General features: G+C 31.9%; 2 protein-coding genes across 3 annotated transcripts; both read left to right on the top strand.

The window, feature by feature from the left end:
• On the top strand, positions 1-609 carry LOC105796031 (non-specific lipid-transfer protein 2). Its single transcript, XM_012625675.2, has one exon. The coding sequence runs from the start codon at positions 102-104 to the stop codon at positions 393-395; it is 294 nt and encodes a 97-aa protein (XP_012481129.1). The 5' UTR covers positions 1-101; the 3' UTR covers positions 396-609.
• Positions 610-17,843: 17,234 nt separating this feature from the next.
• On the top strand, positions 17,844-19,784 carry LOC105795165 (cyclin-D1-1). 2 transcript variants are annotated; one of them, XM_052628667.1, is made up of 5 exons: positions 17,844-18,356; positions 18,449-18,535; positions 18,652-18,964; positions 19,082-19,161; positions 19,354-19,784. In XM_052628667.1, the coding sequence occupies exons 1-5, from the start codon at positions 18,027-18,029 to the stop codon at positions 19,597-19,599; spliced, it is 1,056 nt and encodes a 351-aa protein (XP_052484627.1). In that variant the 5' UTR covers positions 17,844-18,026; the 3' UTR covers positions 19,600-19,784. The 2 variants fall into 2 exon arrangements, with proteins under 2 accessions (XP_052484627.1, XP_012480123.1); XM_012624669.2 differs by having other exon boundaries at positions 17,845-18,356; positions 19,043-19,161.
• Positions 19,785-20,104: the final 320 nt, after the last annotated feature.

Raw genomic sequence — 20,104 nt, 5'->3', positions numbered from 1 at the left:
CTACTATAAATTATGTCCAAGTTCATGCAGAAAAAAGGCACCAAATTGTTTATAATCACATGTATTAACTTTTTTTGTGTTTGTAGGAAGAAGAAAAGAATATGAAGAGGGTTTCCTTTGTCATGATCTTGTGTGCGGTGGCGTTGTTTTCAGGTGAAACACGCACGGTGGAAGCAGTGACATGCAGCCCCATCGAGCTCATCCCATGCTTGCCGGCAATCTCAACACCGCCAAAGCCTCCATCCGCCGCTTGTTGCAGAAAGGTGAAGGAACAGCTACCATGCTTTTGTGGCTACCTTAAGGACCCAGGTGCTAAGCCCTTCATCGACAATCCCAATATTCCAAAGGTGGCTAGCTCTTGTGGAGTTGCACATGCATATCCTCCTAAGTGTTAAAATGTTGCTTTCATTAGAGCATTCTCGCTCAAGGACTAGTATGAATAAATTAATAAATTAAATGGAAATTTATCTAATATTTTACTCATTGTCCAAATAATTTTAATATACTCTTCACCCTTTTTAGTATTTACATTTGTTATTTTGATTGGTGTTTACATTTGTGGGAAAAAAATCTGCAAAATGATTCAAAGTTCAAACAGAGGAGAAACAGTGATGTTGAAATCTATTGGATTTAAATTTACTTTTGGTTAAAATATGCCACAAGTCCATGTACTCTTCGAAATTTGGAATGTAGTCCTTATACTATTTTTTAGGAATTTAATTATTTTACTTTTTATATTTCAAAATTCAAGTCCAATTCATTCCGTCATTTTTTTTAACTACATGACTACCGAATGAGTTCTTTTTTAAATTTTAACATGTCACGTCAACAAATTAAATAAAAATTAACAAAATTAATAATTAAATTTAAATTTTAAAATCCAAAAATAAAATGACTAAATTTCTACAAATAAAAGCATAGCGACACACATTATTATCCTCAAAGCATCAACTTTTCATATTAACCAAAATCTCATTAGTTTCTTATTAGATACATTTTTTCATCCACATCGTGGATATGCTATAATATGATATTAGATTAAACATATTGGTAAAAGTACTATGACAGTTCTTGTACTATAACTTAGATTATATTATAGTCGTTCTACTGAAAAACGAGCAAAATGCTTCTTGTGCTTTAAATGAAAAAGCAAAACAATTCATTTGTTAAAATTGTGTCGTTAAAATATTTATTTATATAAGGCATAATAATAAATATAGCCCTTTATTATGAAATTGAGAAAACCGATTCAAATGGAATATGTTATATATATGAACATTTTATTTTAGGAGTTTAAAATTCTTGGTTAATATTTTATCAATATTATACCCATTTTTAATTTTTATATTAGGTAACGACTTATTGTTAATGGCTCGATGATTGAGTTGAGATAATGTTGGTTTAAGGTTCTATTGTTCTTGCTGGTAGATTTCATTATTTCAACGCCAATTGAATAGAAATTTAGCTATAGGAATTATTACTGAATTGTGTCAAAGAAAATAGAGGGTAGTGATCTAATATATCTCGAGAGAGGCGAATAGGATTGCACATAGCATTTAAAATATTAGATGCAATAAATAATAAAGAATAAATAATATTATATCGGCTTGGTCAGCATGTTTAGAGATCAACATTAGAATAAGATTAAAAACAAACCTTCGAGTGGATATTTTTATGGTGAAAATCTCATCGGAAAATTTGTCAAAAATTTAAACACCGCTTTGTCTTTCCTGTTTTTTTCATAGGATAAATGTAATGAAACAATATTAGCTCTATGAAAAGATGAATTTTGATATTTATGTAAAGACAATGATGAAAATGGAAGAAAAACAAGTGAAACAAATTATAACTAAAAAACTTCAGAAAATAGTAAATCGAAGGTTAAATTTGTTATCATGTTGATTCCGATAATTCATCTAACATGCAGGACCAATTTATCTATTTTTAGTAGAATGACCAAAATACAATTCAGGTATATCATATTTAAATATATTATATTTATTACATTATTTTATATGTATTAAATCACCAAAAAATAAAAAGAGTCATGATAGTTTGACACCCTTAAATCATGGTTTATGTCTCTAAGCAATTATCAATCCAACTACTATAAATTATGTCAAAGTTGAGGCAAAAAAGAGGCACCAAATTTGTTTGTAACCACAAGTATTATAGCTCTTTTTGTGTAGGAAAAAGAATAAAGAATATGATCAAGAGGATTTCCTTTGTTATCTTGTGTGTGGTGGCACTAGCGGTGGTGGTGTTTTCGGGTGAAACATGCATGGTGGAGGCAGTGACATGTAACCCCATCGAGCTCAGTCCATGCTTAGCGGCGATCATGATGCCGTCGCAGCCTCCTTCAGCCGCTTGTTGCAGTAAGTTGAAGGAACAGCAGCCATGCTTTTGTGGTTACATTAAGGACCCAACTCTTAAACAGTATATGAACAATCCCAACATTCCAAAGGTAGCTAGCTCGTGTGGAGTTGCATATCCTCCTAAGTGTTAAAATGTTGCTTCATTAGAGCATTTCCTTCTTCAAGGACTAATATGAATAAATGAATAATTAAATGAAACAGAAATTTATCTATTATTTTACTCAATAGTCCAAATAATTTTCTTAATTTTGAAATCCATGTTATTTGATTTTTTTTTGAAGTATTTGTACATTTTATTCTTGAATATAAGTTTTAAAATATGACTCTATAGATAAATGAAAAAGATTAAAAATAAATATATTTTATTTCTTTCATTTTTGAAATTGGTCCATTTTCTTTTAATTTCAAGAATTTAGTTTATTTTTCTAATTAAAAGTTAAAGTCCAATTAATAATAATATTAATTATATCAATTTAAAATTGAATTGTGTTATCAATTAGAGGTAGAAAAAATGACTAGTTAATAGGGACAAGTCTAAACTTTTTTTGTCAAAAAATGTAACGTACAAACATGACCTCAAGATTATGAGCCTTGCCAGCTACCAAACTGCTCTATCCCGCGATGAAAAGAAACCAAACTAATAGACAAACAAAGATTGAATGCGCTCCTCTTCCATATATGTACAAATAGAATAGCCTACTTATACAGAATGGTAAAGGGGTCCTTTATGATCATTGATCATAGAAATAAATAGAAAAAGGAAAGGACACAACTGGAAATTAAAATGTCATATATTCAATTTAACAGAGCTCTTTTAATAATATTATCAACTAAATTTTAATAAAGATGTATGACATCTATATTAGCCAATTTAATCTCTCTAAAATAAAATATGCAATTTAATTTTTGTACTATTAGAAACCGAGTAAATTGTCGAAACCATTTTTTTGCAATTTGAAAAATGGGTATCGATTTTGAAAATGGAGATGGGAGTCGCCACCGATCTTTTATTGTGGTGTGATCGGATCACCTTGAAAATAATTTTAGGTCTGCGAATTTTGAGAAAACAAGTTCGGGAGTCGGTTACACACGAGGAAGGGTTAGCACCCTCGTAACGCCCAAAATTGGTACCGAATCAATTGTTTAATGTCTTAATGTCGAAAATTTGAAAAGATTTTAAAATGCGATCCTTGGAAAAGAAAATTTGAATAAAATAAATTGGATGATGAGACTCACTTATTTCAAGGAAATAAATTGACACGCTCAATAAGTTAGAGTGTAACATTTCAAATCCTCGAAATTAAGTTTATCTTTTGATTTTTAAAAATCTATGCATTTGAGAAGGATATCCGACTTGGGTCGAATGAAGAAAATCAAAACCCAGTAAGTTAGGGTTCGATTTCACAAAATTCCTAAATATCGAATATTGCCTTTATTTTTATTTGTTAGAAAAATCCTCGTCTCGAGAGCAATATGTCATATCCAATATGTTAGGACACAACGCATCAAATTCCCGAGAATGAGCTTTTATTTTGGAATTTCTATGTTCAAATTGAAAAAGGGGTATTCGGCTATTTAAAATCAAAAAGGAGAATTGAAGCCCAGTAAGTTAGGGCACAATCCTCTCGAGACTTTTTAAACACCAAGCTTTGTAGGAATTTTGAAATAAAACAATTATAATGCTTTAATGAAATGCAATTTTTACAAACAATATAATAAAATATCAATATACAAATCAAATGGTGAATAGCAAGCTAAATTTACAATTTGGAGCAACCAAACATATAATACATCAACATTGATAATCAAATAAACTAATAATCAATCTTACAAATAACGAGATGAAAATAATTAATATAAAGATAATTTAATCACAAGTAAACCACTTAAAATAATCGAAATGAATAAAAATTTGAAAACAAAAATAAAATTTTGTAAATTACAAGTTATGATGCATTTTATACACATGTACTTGCATTAAAATAATTCCATATAAACTATATATATAAATATAATAATCACGAGATATCATGGTGAAAATAAAATTTGGGACTATATTCTAAAATACATTATTGAGAAATATAAAGTGATATATCAAATTCTAAAAATATATTAGGGTGATAAAATAAATAATAATGTATCAAATTTAAAAATGAGTATATGTAAAGAATTTAAAATCGATGTCAATGAATTTAAAACATATTGATAATAATTAGTAAGAATAAAGTATTATATTTTAGAAATCATATTAATAATAAGTTTAAAAATATTAAGTCAATGTTAAAATAATATTAATAATTAAAATAACAATAAAATTTTTAATAAACATACAGTAGTTTTAAAATATTAGTATATAATAAATTTAAAATACAAAATACAACCTAAAATAATAACTTTATTACATTTTAAAATAATATAATAATAATTTAAAATACTATCAAAAATAAATATTATAAAGAATATTAGATATTATAATACATGAAAATAGAATTAATCATAATTTAAAAAAACATTGAATTTAAAAAAAATCAGTATTTAATTAAAACCTGTTTCCAAAATTGAAGGACTAAATCCGCAATTAAACACAAACTTCGAAATAATCCCAAACAATAACAAAAACGGCACCATTTGAACTTGGATCTAAATGAATACAGAATTAAATAGGCGGTACAAATTAAGGAAAATGGAAAGAAATCTGATTGAAACTAAGCAAAACGTGAAAGGACTCTAAACGCAAATAAACCACGAACAAAAAGGCGCGGATCCTCTTCCCTGAATCGGGTTGGATCATCGGATCTCGGCTAATACGACATCGTTTTGAGGCCACTAAGAAAGGCCCCAATGGTGTCATTTTGCATGTTTATTTAAACAAAACAAATAAAGTAAAACTCACTTCAGCCCTATTTTCCCAAAAAACAGAAGAGACCCGCCCATTTTCCTCTGTTACGGTTTTGAAACCCATTTCGCAGATCGCCGAAAGCTTCGCCAATATCTGGCCTCGCAGCTTTAGCCCAAGCTTCGATTGCGACGAAGCGAGCAAGGTTTCAATCGGCGCTACGCTAAGGTGAATCCTTTCCCTTTTTCTCTCTATTTACAAAAATCAATAGTAATAACCATGCATCGATGGAACAGAAAAGAAAAAAGCAGAAAAAAACCTTCAAGAAACTTTTGATCTTTTGTATTGATTTCGTGTCTGTGTGCATAACCTTACAAGAATGAATCAATCGGCCTTTTATATTGCCGAATATTACAAAAATGGTTTTTTCCTCTCTTTTTTTTCTATTATTTCTTCCGTTTTTTATATCTGCTGGCCTATTGTTGTTGTTGTTTTGCTGTCTTGTTTTCGTCTTCTTTGCAGGTACGGAGGCCAGCTGGTGTACGGAGCCGTACGGTGACGTGGCGCGGAGGCTCAATGCGTGCTGAAGGCAGGAGCGTCGGCTGAGTTTAGGGTTTGGTCTCTAGGGTTTGCTGTTGATTTTCTCTGTTTTGGGCTGCGAGTATTTGGGCTTGGTTTTGGGTTTGGGTTAAAGCTGTTTAGGCTAATCGGGCTTAGGACTGTATTTTGGGTAATGGATTTGGGCCATTGAGCCCGTTGCTTGTAAATGGACACTAAAAATTGGACTATTATTTTTATTATTTTTTTGTATTTATTATTTAATTTGGGCCGGGAAAATTTGGGTTATTACACAAATAATATTAACTATTTCTATTAATAAACTCTAGGATAAATAACAATTTAGTCAAATAAGAACAATTGAAGTAAAATTAACAATTTTGTTTAATTAAAGCTAACATAACAAAAGAAAAGAAGATAAATGCAACTATGAAAAACTAGAAAACTCTGGGCTTGATATCCTTCCATTATATATATAAAGATGAACATCAAAAGATTGATATTGAAAGTGTAATACCTTAAACTTGATTTAGACATTAGACCCAAATTTTAAAGATTACATTGACCATTGAAATGGCAGACATAACTATCAGAGTTTAAAAACAGTTGTAATATTTGTTTATTTTAAAGGGAAAAACTTAGTGTGATGTCTTTCATTTTACTAGAAGAAATTTTTTTCCCTCAAAACAATGGAGTTTAAGGTTTACTTATTAAAATGTCGATTTCAATTATTATATATTTTTAAATATTATTTACATAACTATGCAATGGAAAAAGTAATATTTAACATGAGTTTGATGGAAACCATATTTTTATGCGTGATTAATTAATAAACCATAATTCAATAACCTAAAGCAAAATAAATTGTCATGCATGCTGGACAAACCCAAAACCTAAGTCTCATGCCACAATTCTAATGAAATAATATCGTCTTTGAAAAGTAAAAATTGCAATTAATGAATTTAAAATACTTTTTTATAAGAAAACAATTCGTCACGGAGTCAAAGTCTTAATCTGGTAGGTTATCTGTAGATAAGAAAATAAAAAGTGGAGTGAGCTTATGAAGCTCAATGTGAGTCCAATCACAAGAAAATCAGTACAAACGATAGAGAAATCATACAAAAAAATGACTCATAAAATAAATCACAATTAAATAGTAATTCAGAATATTTGTATTTTAGATCAACTCATCAATATAATATCATTGTATTCACAGCCATGTGTAAATGCATATGAATGCAATGCAACTTCAATTTATCAGAAAGTAGATCCCACCCAACTCCGCTACACACCTCACTGGACGTTCCCCTGAACTCAAACATCTTTATACACCGGGTTGTGGTTTAACCACTACTAGTTTGCAGATAAACTGGTATTGGGCTGTAGATGCACAACAAAATTTTGCAGATAAAATTTGCCACTGGACTGTGGATACACAACAAAATTCGTAGATAAAATCTGCCACTGGGTTGTGGATGCACAACAAAATTCATAGATAAAATCTGCCACTAGGTTGTGGATTGAAAACAAAATTTGCAGATAAATTGCCAATCTTTCTCCGTACATATCGTCTCAACCCATGCAATGCAATATGTCATCCTTTGTAATGGAACAATTCAACACTAGCAGTAGACATGTGTAACATGTAATCAATTCATCATTAACAGTAGACAAGTTTAACATGATCTCAATTCATCATTAACAGTAGACATGCTTATCATGTCCTTTGTAGAGCGGTAACAATATTATCACTAACAATTTATCAATTTCACTTTAACAGAAAGCATATAGCATTCACATATCATGCGATGTAACAATAACACTTTAGGCATTAAATCACTGGTTCCAAAATTAACACAATATTAGGGATTTAATTGAGAATATAAAAGCTCTAAAAATAATTCACGAAATATATAAGGACTAAACTGCGCATAACATAAATTTCTGGGAAAAATTGTAAAATATGTAAAATAGGGGTTGTGTGGGGGTCTCGTGGTCGTGTGGAAGTGTTACACACTCGTGTGACCAGGCCGTGTGGCAATTGCAAAATTAAACCTATAGGGGAGACACGACCGTGTGGCAAGCTGTGTGGAAGGTTCTTAGTTGTGTGAGAAACGAAGTACCCTACTGTAACAGAGGCACATTGTCTTTTGGTCTACACGCTTGTGTGGGAGACTGTGTGGTCCTAATCCTAGACACGATTTGTCCTGATTCACTTGGTAAATAACACACACCTTTTCACCACAGTTCGATTGACGTTCCTCATGATCAACTTTGATCTGATTCACCTAGATCCGATCCTTCGATGGATAATACACACAATTAATGATTGGTATCAAGATCTAAGCAAGATTTGCAAAGATTTGGCAAGATTATCAAAGTTTGTTTAATCGGACGTAAGATTAGCGCCATATAGTAATATTACAAAAATTTGAGATCTAAACATCAGAAATGAGATGTACTTACTGATTTTTGGCAAAGGTAGGGATGCTATTGATCGTAATTACAAAACTGTTAGAAAGAACGATTGAATGGAAGATGATTTGGTTTGGGAAAGCAAAATTATTACCACCAATTAAGATGAAAATATGATGTAAAGAAAATGGAAAGAAAAGAAAAAAAGAATAAATAGAAAGATGGAGAGTAAATTCTATTAGGATTTGAAAGTGGGCAATATAAAAATCTAATTAGGAAAATAAGAGAAAAAAATTGTGGAATTCTAATTCTATTGGAATTTTGAAAAGGGGCAAGTTGTGAATTCTAATTAGGAAAGAATTGGTTAAATTCTTAGGGTTTATAAAACCTAGGGACGTTACATGCAATTTACCCAAATTAGGAGCAAGGAGCTGCAATTTACAAATTTCCCCTAGCCTTGCTAAAATTGTTGAATAAATGAAAGATAGGAAAGAGGGGGTTCAAACCTTGGCTTCTAAGGAGGATAACACCTTACCATTGAGCCTGTTGCTCATTTATTATTTATTTTAAGCATTTAATCGTATATATGTGTTTTGGGGCGTATTTGACGAAATTACAAAATAAAAAGGGGAAGGAGTGGCTCAAAATTGGGTCATTGGGGGAAATATTAGCACTTTAATCATTAAGCCTGAAGCATATTCTTGCTTAGTTTTTACTCCTAACCATATTTATTTTAGTATAACTATATTTCGGGGTGTGACAGAAAGTGTCTACCTTTAATGAGTGACATAAGCCATAACTTAATGGCTATTATTAATTTTAATTTGGTAAACCTAACATCCCTTTACTAAAGTCACATGTATGGTCTAGAACTCTCATCAATTACCAATCCAATTGTTATAAATTCGTCATAATCATTGGTATTAGCCCATTTGTGTAAAAAAGAAAGAAAGAACAGGAAGAGGCTCTCCATTGTTGTATTATGTGCAGTGGTGCTACTAGTGGTGGTGTTTTTTAATGAAACACGTAAGACGGAGTCAATGAAGTGTGACAACCCCTATGGAGTACAACCAATGCTTGAATTCCCATATGAAACCATTGTCATCAACTACTTGTTGCCCCAAGATGAAGGAACAACAACCATGTTATTTTAGGTACATGCAAGATGATGATGATAATAAACTGGTTTTTATCAGAATCAAGCTCCAAGTGTGGATATTAGGGGCGTTCATTCGGTTAATCGGTTGGTTAACCGACCCGAAATAACATTAACCGAATTAATTGACCTTTCAAAATCTTTAACCGTTAACCGAACTGAAATTTTTTCAAAAAAAGTAACCGAACCGAAATTTTTTTGGTTAATTCGGTCAAAATTATATGTTTTTTATTTTTGGTTAAAAATTAACCGAATTAACCGAATTACCCGAATTAACCGAATTGAATCCCTACATAATTAAATTATTTTTAGACTTGTAGACTTTAGTTTTAGTTTTAGTTTTAGTTTTAGAATTTTATTTTTATTTATTAAATTATTTATAATTTTTATGATTGGGTTGGGTTGGGTAATTAGCTTGGGTTGAATACTTGGGTTTGGATTGGGTTTAGGTGAATAGTGAGCCTATTTATATATTATAATTTTATTTATTAATTTTTTCAGTTAAACTGAAAAAAATCGGTTAACTGACCGGTTTCGAACCGAATTAACCGTTAACCAAAAAATAAAAAAATAACTAACCGACCCCCGGCCCAAAAAATTCGGTTAACCGACCGATTAATCGAATTCGGTCGGTTAACCGAATTTTTTCGGTTTTACCTGAATTTTGCACACCCCTAGTAGATATATGTATCCTAACTGTTAAAAAGTGTTTACTTTCATTTGAATATCTATAAGATTGAATGATTGATATGGATAAAATGAATCATTATATAGAAATAATAAGTTTATCTGTAGGATCGAATGATTGCTATTTGAATATCTAAGTGATATGTACCATGTTATACCCCTACCAAAGTGCAACATGTGGGAAGCTGTCAAATAGCTTGTGGGGAACCCTTCGTGAACCTTCCGTGGAGAGTAGTATGTGACCCCTTGTGGACTCTTAAGTAGCCATCTTAAGGACAGTCCGTTGTGCACATCTTGTTAGGACCACTTAGATGTAACTACCTTGTACCATCCCAAGTACGAGAATGTCAGAGTAGGACCACATAGTACATCTCATGATTACAATTGACCTATAACAGCATTAACACCTAGTTGATAGCACAATCATACCCGCCTTTCGTACTGTCAGCTATGTGGCACTACAAGACAAGAATGAACCCTTTCTATAAGCTAGAGAGCACGAGAGACCAGGGATCGAGTTCTCTCCCTTAAAAACCCTACACAACAACCCTAAAACAACTCTCCCTTCTCCTTCTCCTTTCCTTTCTTTCCTAACATCGGATCTTCACCTATCACGGTTAAATTGGCTTATTGGTTGTTAGTATCAACACGCTATAATATCAAAAGCAATGTAATTTCTCTAAAATAAAGCAGACAACTTAATACTTGTATTATTAGAAAGTGAGCAAATAATGTTAACTATTTCTATTAATAAACTTTAGGATAAGTAGTAATTTAGTGTTTATAATATTCGAAATTGAACAAATAAGAACCATTGAAGATTAATTTTTGTTTAATTAAAGCTAACATGACAAAAAAGAAGATAACTCCGGGTTTTATATCCTTCCATATATAGGGATGAACATCGAGAGATTAGGATTGAAAGTGTCTACCTTTATTAATGAATGGCCTTAAGTTAATGGGCACTTTCACATTGAATTTGGTAAACCTAACATCCAAATACAAAGTCGCATGTATGGTCTGAAACTCTCACTAATTACCAATCTAGTTGCTATAAATTGTTCATAACCACCAGTATTAGCCCTTTGTGTGGAAATTAAAAAAAAAAAAGGTAAAAAGGGAAATAACATGAAGAGGGACTCCATTGTTGTATCGTGTGCGAAGGTGCTAGTGGTGGTGGGGGTGTTTCCCAATAAAACACGCATGGCAGAGGCAGCGCTATGTAGCAACTCTTTTGGAGTACGACCCATGCTTGAATTCTCATAAGAAGCCGCTACCAAGATGAAGGAACAACAGCCATGTTATTGTGGGTACAATCAGGATGAAGATTATAGACGGGTTTTTGACAGAATCGAGCTTAAAAAAATGGCTGCCATGTGTGGATATACATATCCTAACTGTTAAAATTTGTTTGCTTTCATTTGAATATCTCTGAGTCAAAGGATTGATATGAATAAAATGAATCATTATATGAAAATAATAAGTTTATGTAATATTTTTACTCATATTATAATATAGTGGTGATTTTTTAGGATTTATCTGCAAAATATGTGTTATGTTTATTCAATTATTTATTCTTTTAAATATTTTTCTTTTTTACTTATATCTTACATATATTTTAGTCTATGTTAAAATATTGATTCACAAGAAAACATTTGAAAATTGGAGAAGATAATTTGTAATTAATTTTGAATTATTATTGAAATAAAGATAAATTTAACCCTCACATTTAAATTAGTTTTTAAATTTAAATTTTAGTCAATTTGTTTTGCATTGGACAGAAAAATTAATCAAAATGTTAAAATTTTAATTGCATAATAATGTACTTGTATTTCACTATTGACATTCATAATTTTTCTAAAACTTGCATCAACTTCTTTTTAAAAATTGGTTGAATTTTTAATATTTTATTAATTTTATGAATTTTAATGAAGTATACTTGAACCGTAACATGAGCTGTAATGTGATTGTAGTTAAAATTTCAACAGTCCAGTTAACTTTTTTCATCTAAAAAATGTAATTTAACTAAAATTTAAAGATTATGCGTCAAAGTAATCAATTAATAATAATTTGAGCTAAATTGAAAAAGAATAAAAGTTATGGGATGAATTTATCATTATGTCCAAATTAATTTTATTAAAATTAATGTTTTTATTTAAATTTAAATTTAAAAATATTTTTTTGACATTTTGTTTTTTTAATAGTAAAATGAATTTTGATAAGTTGGAATCTCAATCCAAATCTAGCTTGGTAAGTGGTTTTATAAAATTTGGGCTGCAATTATAATTTGTAAATTTTTTGCTATTATCTCTAGCATATGATTTTTTGGCTTCCTAATTACGGCAATGAAATGTGAATTGTTGGGAATATTATAATGTTTAGTATATTTTTGTATTAAATAAATTTTTCGTCTCGACGTTGAACTCCTTTCATCGCGGCGACGGCTAACAGTTTGTGACATCTCGACATTAAGTGATTTGGCATCATGATGTGACATACTGTTTGGGGACGTTACGACGTGGAGGTAGTCATGTCGCGACGTCATTTTAAATTATTTACAGTTTGGTCCTTATTCCAGATCAACTTTAGAGCTTAGGTAAGTTCGTATAAGACTCGGGAAAAGTTTTTAAATTGTACTGAATGATTTAAATGATTGAAATTGTTGGGTTTTGCAATTATTCCATTATCGATTGTAGCATAATGTAGTTCGGACTCGATGATTGGGTCAGGTGAGGGGTGTTACAACATATAACAAATTTGATAATGTGTCAAATAATTTTAAATTCCAACAATTCTATTACTAAAGATAATCTTAAATTTCGAGAACCAGAGACATTTCAAAGAGAATATTACATTCCAATAAAAATAATTAAAATTTAATATACCAAATATTAGAATTATATTCTAACTAATTAAATTACATAAAAAGTGAGTTTGAAAAACCTCAAAAATAATAATTCATTCCATAGAACTAAAATATCAAAATTATAATATAAACTTGCACATGGTATCAAAATATTGATCTAATATAATTGTATGCATTAAACTTAATTTTGATTTTAAAAGGCATAAAGATAAATTTAGTCCTCAACATTTATGTTTTATGTTAATTTGACATTTATTCTTTTCTTTAGCTAAATTTAGCACTAACCTTTTAAAAAGAGTCAATTTGTTTTTCTATAACAAAATGTGAGTAAAACATTAATTTTTAACAATATCGATATGGCAACTTGCATGGCAGTTCATATACATTTCATGCTGACATGATGCTTTTTGTCTCATATGCCATGTCAATAAATAATTCAAAAAATTTAAAAGCATATTCAACAAATAAAAAATTCAAAATTATAAACAAATTATAAAATTTTCATAAAAATTCAAAAATTAGTAGAGTAAATATGGATTGCCATGTAAACTATCATGTTTAAAAAAATAACATTTTATTCGGTATTTCTGTAAAATAATCATTTCGACTCTTTTTCAAAAGATTGATGGTGAAATTTGACTCTATTTCCAAAGGTTGGTGGTTAGATTGTCTCTTTATAAAAGGTTGAGGGCCAAATTTAACTTTAAAAAAGAATAATGATGAAATTGACAAAAAAAAAAATTGTAACGTTAAGGGCTAAGTTTGACATTGTGCCTTTAAAAAACAACATTATCTTTCACAGCTTTTCTTTGCTAGCCCTTGTTCTATTCTCTCTCATTTTGCAAACTCAATGAGAGCCTTTTGACGTCGGGGTCATCCATCATGTAACGACCCGAAAGTTAATGATGTAAAAAGAATACGATTTCAGGATCCCGTTTTTGAAAACCGAGTACGAAGTTATATTATAGGTGAATTAAATTTTGGATAGGTAATTTTTCTGAAATAGTAATTAATTAAGGTTTAGGGACTAAATTGTAAAGCCCAATCGCTATAGATTTTTAATTAGAAAATGAGTTGAGGACTTATATAACAATTAAACTAATGACTAAAATGGAAAATTTACCACCCTAGAAATATTAGTGGACGGTATATGGATGTTATAAATATATATATATATATATTATAAAATTTTAATTAATTATATTATAAAAAGTAAAAAAAAGGAGTAATATATGTATATACATTAGAAATCGGAGGATAGCAAGAAAACATCATCTTCTCTACCAAACTTGAGAGAACTTGGCGGAGAAAACTCCATGGCCAATTCTCAACCTTTTATTTCAACAAATTGCTAATTTCGACCCAAATTCCTCGACGGGAAAGGAAAAGCTAAAGTCGTCGATGAATAACTCAGAGTTTCCGATTTGTATTTCTAAATTCAAATCACTTTAATTGTTGCACATTTCTATTGTTTTACATGGTAATATATGGAGGTAAGCTGAGATTTGTTAGCTGAAATTAAATTGGTACGAATATGTTTGATTATTGGGATAGAGGACTAAATTGAATAGATATGAAAATAGTGTAATTTGATGAAAGTATGAAATTGAGTTGAGATTTGTTATATACGGTATTGGAATGGTGAATTAAGGATGAAATTGACATTGATAGAATGTGGAATGATCTTATAATGGAATTGGAAATTGGTTATCTATTAAATGTACAGGTTATCCTTCAGTTTATTCGATGATTCACTATGTGTGCCAATATAATTGTTTCGGTATATCTGATGCTGCATTGTGTGTGCCAATATAAATGCTTTGGCTTGTCCAATGATGCAATACGTGTGCCAGTATATTTCCTTCGGTTTATCTGATGATGCACTAAGGTGCCAGATTGGGATGCAGGTTGGTTAAAAGCATGTATGCAAAATAAGACCATATGTGAAATGAGTTGAAAACAAGCTCTTAGAGTCAATCGAATAATTGAGCTAATAAATTTAGAAATTACTAAAGAAAATGAAGTGGAATTGAATGTTTATGCTTATAACTATTGTATGTAAGTGATCAAGCATATGTTACAATGATGTAATGAATTTGAATAAATATGTGTATAGATGTGGTATGAAATTATTAGGTAATTTGGGAAAAATATTGTGGAATGGTATGACAAGTATAAGTAATGTGATAAAAGAATAATTTGGTATGAAAATTGTATAGGATTGATTAGTGGATGGAATTTAAATTTAGTGCGTACATTGGCATAAGCTTGTTAAAATTATCGTAAATTATAGGTTTACTACTAAGTTTATTACTTATTGTGCGATTTGTTTTTTGTGCACAGGTTAGGTTCAATTCGAGATCTCGAGTGAGAACTACAATTTCCAATCAAAGATCTCGAACTCAACAATGTTTGTGTACCTCTTTCTTTTGTTGGTGGCATGTACTCAGGTGGTGTCTATTTGATTTCCAAATTATGCTTAAATTCACCTTAGCTCATAAATGTTGATATATATATATATATATATATATATATATATATATATATATATATATATATATATATGGAGTAATTAGGTTGTAATGGATGTCAACTTAGTAAAATGATCATAAAATGTCATATGAATTTCACAAATGGCTAAACATTCACTTAAGTAATGTTGTGTGAATGACATTTAAATTTTGGTGTATGCAAGTATGAATCCTTGATGAATATGTTAGATTATAGAATTAATGTGTTTCACTTCTCCTAATTGATGATTGAAGTCATTATTTAATATTAGGAAATTGTGGTTAAATGTTTCAGTAATAACTTAAATAGGTATGGATAATATGTATTGTAGTGATTAGGATATGTGGTAGGTACATAATCACTGTATATTTAGTCAAAAATAGGATAGGATTTAGGCCATGTATTGGTTGTGGTGAGATTGTAGGTTTTTGGGATGAAAAATTGCATAGTCAATGTGTGACATCGCGACGAGGGTTGAATTCTAGGCCACGACACGATGAGAAACCTTGTCTCCATGACAAGGAGGCTGTTGGCCAAGTCAGTATGTCACGTCGCAACAAGGAACACCCTTATGTCGGGACGTCGACCTTGAATTTTAAAAATTTTCATTTTAGTCCTATTTCAATTTCGATTTAGCTTAAAAGCTTTCGTAAGCTCGTACAAAGCCAAAGAATGATTGTATTTCATGTTGGTTGTATAATTGTTTGATTTTATCATTAAATTGTATATTTTAATTGTGAATTAATCGTCGTTGTTCCGAAAATGAATGTGACACACTATAGCATGGACTCAATAATCGGGTCAAGTATAGGGCGTTACACATCGACTTTTCTTATCATTCCTCTTTTCCTTTCCACAACTTTTTTCTTTATTTTTCTTTAAATTTCAGCATTACTTTTCCATTTTTCCCCTATTTTTCCTCTTCCCCTTTTCTGTACCGTTGGCTCCTTCCATCCATATCAACCTCTGCCTTCAGCACTTGGTTGAATCTAATCTGACCACCATATGTCCATTTCCACCTTTTCTTTCTTCTTCTTCTTTTTTTTTTGCTCTTTTTTGTGGTTTTTATCGATGTTATTCTTTAAGTTCTTTTGTAGGCTATGTCCCGGTGGTGCCAAGGTTCGGTTTATGCCAATGTTTGTCTCGAGATATAGAAGTTTTAGTTGTCTGTTTTTTTTTGCAAGATTATTGCTCCTTTAGGACTGGATGTTTAGCTTCTATTCCGGGTGTTCCTCACCACCCCTTAATGTCATAGGGTTAGAACTTTAGTCTCACAAACCGCGCAACCTAAGACAGAAACTTAGCTTCAAATCCACCTAAGTCAACCTAACTCTCAAAAAGTGAGAATTCTCTAAGGTAATAAAATTTAGCGGAAGCAAAACACTTAAACGAAGAAGCAATTAAAGAACCGAAAAAGCCACAAGCAAGTAATGCACACAAGGTGTTTAAGTAAATGCTCTCAAATATATTTGATAACTCTAAATGGAATGATTACAAATAAGGGGGAAGGTCTCTATTTATAATTGAGCTTCCTCAGATCCAACGATATAGTTTAAATTACATTGACGATCAAGATTAAAGCCTATATACAATATGAGAGCTCTAAGAGATTTAAACACTATACAATCTTGTCCTTTAAGATTTACAATATTCACCATGATAATTCTAATTTACTGGAATGTTTCATTGGGTCACCAAGGCTTCAAGTAGATAGATTTCTCCACATATTCTGCGAATCAGGTCAGTTCAATTGGGTTGAATGAGCCTTGTTTAATCAATTGACCTCCATGTGCTATTTTGCATGCATTAGTTACAGCCTTTGATCTGCAGCCCATGACACTAGTGCTCTGCTTTTACAAAGCAATTATTGGGTAAATGATTCCACCTAAAGACTTTTGTGGTTGGGTGATCTCTAGCCTTCGATGTCGCCATACAGTTGCTAATGGGTGTTGCACCTCTCTTAGTGGTGATGATGAAGACTATGGACTTAGGACTTTTGTTGGTTTTTGGTGTTTGGGTATGATTAAGTTCTTGTCGGGTTTAGTTCTATCCTTTTTAGGCTTTTTCATTTTATGTTGTTCCCGTTATGACCATTTGCGTTTGGTTGCTTGTGACTATTTTCTGTTAGGCAAGTTGCTCTTCTCTTCATTAAGTCTGACGTGGCTGTTGTTATCTCAATATGATTTCGAGTCTTATTGGGCCACTTGACGGTTTTGTATTTCGTGTTCCTTATGGAATTTCCTTAATAACATTATGCTTGTTTCGAAAAAAATATTATTTTGATTTAATTTTCACAAATTAATTACTAACATTACAGTTATTTGTATTTATTAGATACACAAACAAATAAATAATTGTATTTATCTTACGTAGAAACAAAAACAGTTCAACTTATTTTTTTATTCACATTTATGGTCTTTTTATACTTTTTGTTAGAAAAAACGATAGGATTTTGAGTAGTAGGAAGATGTAAAAAACTAAGAAACAAAACTCCCCATAAAAACCACAAAAGCTAAATGACCAGACGAAATACCACCACCACTACCGACTCTCTCCTCCACTCCATCGCCACCGTCGTCGATATCGCCACTGCAATCGTCAAAGCTTCTATCCGTCCAGTAAATGCCGTTGCGGCCGTCCATCAGCCGCATCTTTATCATCACCATCATCCAAATGTCCCTCTCTCACTCTCACTCAACTCCCTTGAACAGTTCCTCTGTCTCCGCTGCTAGTTTGTCTTGCGGTGAGGACGCCGGTGAAGTGGTAACCTGGGAGCCCGAACCGTTTTCCGGCCACCATGACAAGTATTATCCCAATCCCGATGAGAATGCCATTTCAAGACTCATCGACTCGGAATCCCATCATATGCCTTTACCCGATTATCTCCGCCGTTGCCAGGACCGTTCCGTCGACGTTATATCCCGTCAAGACTCCATTAATTGGATGCTAAAGGTCCACCATTTTTCTCATTTATATACACAAAACATATAGTAGGAACAAATTTAAATTTATTGATTGTTGATATGAACATGAGGCAAATACAGGTGCATGCACACTATCATTTCAGTCCAGTAACGGCGTTCCTCTCCGTCAACTACTTCGATCGTTACCTCTCTTCTTACTCACTTCCGGTAAAGGAAAAAAAGAAACTCCGTTTCCTTTGTATTTCAAAACTCTGCAACTTAAAAATTTCCTTCCAAAATTCTTTACTTTTTTTTTTTAAATTTTTTTCAATTTGGTCCCATAGCAAGCAAATGGGTGGCCGTTTCAGCTTCTATCAGTGGCGTGTTTATCATTGGCAGCGAAAATGGAAGAACCCCAAGTGCCATTGTTACTGGACCTTCAAGTATTCGAACCCAGATTCGTTTTCGAACCTAAAACCATCCAAAGAATGGAGCTTCGTGTAATGGCTGCTCTTAATTGGAGATTATGTTCGGTAACTCCCTTTGATTATCTCCATTACTTCATCTCTAAGCTCCCTTCTTGCTCGACCCGATTATCCGATTCGTTTTCTTCTATTATCGCTGCTTCTTCGGATCTCATTCTCAACACCACCCGTGGTAATACTTCTAATCTTTACAAAAGAAAAAGAAGATTCTTATTGAAATTAGTTAAACTTTTGTTTTTGGTATTGACAGTAATTGATTTCCTCCGATTTGCGCCGTCGACGATGGCAGCCGCCGCCTTGCTTTGTGCTACCGGAGACAGTTTGGAATGTCCGGCTCGTGACGTTTTTTTTCACGAGAGTGTAAACAGAGTATGTTGTTGAAGTTTATTTGTAAATTTTGCGTTTCTTGAAGGGTCATTTCGCAAATATCTTTTTTTCTTTGCGAGAATTTCGAAGATTAAAGAAGCATAGAAAGCTGTGTTAAAATTTATAAAATCTGGCGGTGATTTTTCTTTTTCTCTTTTTTTTTCTTTTCATTTTTCTCCTTTTTCTTTGGGATAGGAAATGGTGAGAAGCTGTCACCAACTAATGGAGGAATACCTCGTCGACACATGTCCATCTGCTCGATTCAAGGAGTTAAGAGTCGAGCAGCCGTCAACCGCGCCACCAAGCCCAGTCGGCGTGCTCGACGCGGCCGCTTGCGGCAGTTGTGACACGCGCTCCGAAATTCCCGGCTCTAGCAGCAGCCAAGAAGAGCCGCCACCCAAGCGATTTCGGTCCTCTGATCCGGATGTACAGCAACCGTAGATAAACCCCCCTCTCCCCCTTTCCCTCCATCTTAATGAAAATGGGGACCCACTTTCTTTTTGGTCATTTTTTTCATGTTATTTATAATTTATATGATGAACGGTGGGGATATGATGGTAGAAAAGAGGAGGGAATTTTGTTATTTATAATAATTAATGAATATTGTTAAGGGCCTTTTAGTCAAAGCCGCCGAAGCTAGTTCTCATGATGTTTCAATTATTCTCGGCGCATAACTCAATTATGAGTTGCATGAAGATCGAAAAACTTATAAATCATAAAGATTGATTGGACCAATATTTCGAATATAGACCAAATTGCCCTTTTTCTCTTTCTTTTATTCCTTTTATGACACCTAAGGATCGTTAAAAGTAAAAGGAAAAAGATTTTCCGTGCATTTTGTAATTTACTTTTTGAATTTTGATCCTCATTTTAATAAACAACCAAATTTATCCTTTTTATTATATCTGTGAATTAAAAAATTGTGAAACGGTGCCGTTTCCTTCTG

This window comes from Gossypium raimondii, chromosome 3 (genome assembly GCF_025698545.1).
Source record: "Gossypium raimondii isolate GPD5lz chromosome 3, ASM2569854v1, whole genome shotgun sequence".
NCBI lineage: Eukaryota > Viridiplantae > Streptophyta > Magnoliopsida > Malvales > Malvaceae > Gossypium > Gossypium raimondii.
The sequence above is the reverse complement of the archived record's forward strand: the minus strand, read 5'-3'. Positions and strand labels throughout refer to the sequence as shown.

Bases quoted from the DNA above. Each gene is read 5' to 3' on its own strand.
- LOC105796031 (XM_012625675.2), top strand. From the start codon at position 102: ATGAAGAGGGTTTCCTTTGTCATGATCTTGTGTGCGGTGGCGTTGTTT.
- LOC105795165 (XM_012624669.2), top strand. From the start codon at position 18,027: ATGCCGTTGCGGCCGTCCATCAGCCGCATCTTTATCATCACCATCATC. The intron at 18,536-18,651 runs GTAAAGGAAAAA...TTGGTCCCATAG, and splicing joins TCTCTTCTTACTCACTTCCG to CAAGCAAATGGGTGGCCGTT. The intron at 18,965-19,042 runs GTAATACTTCTA...TGGTATTGACAG, and splicing joins CATTCTCAACACCACCCGTG to TAATTGATTTCCTCCGATTT.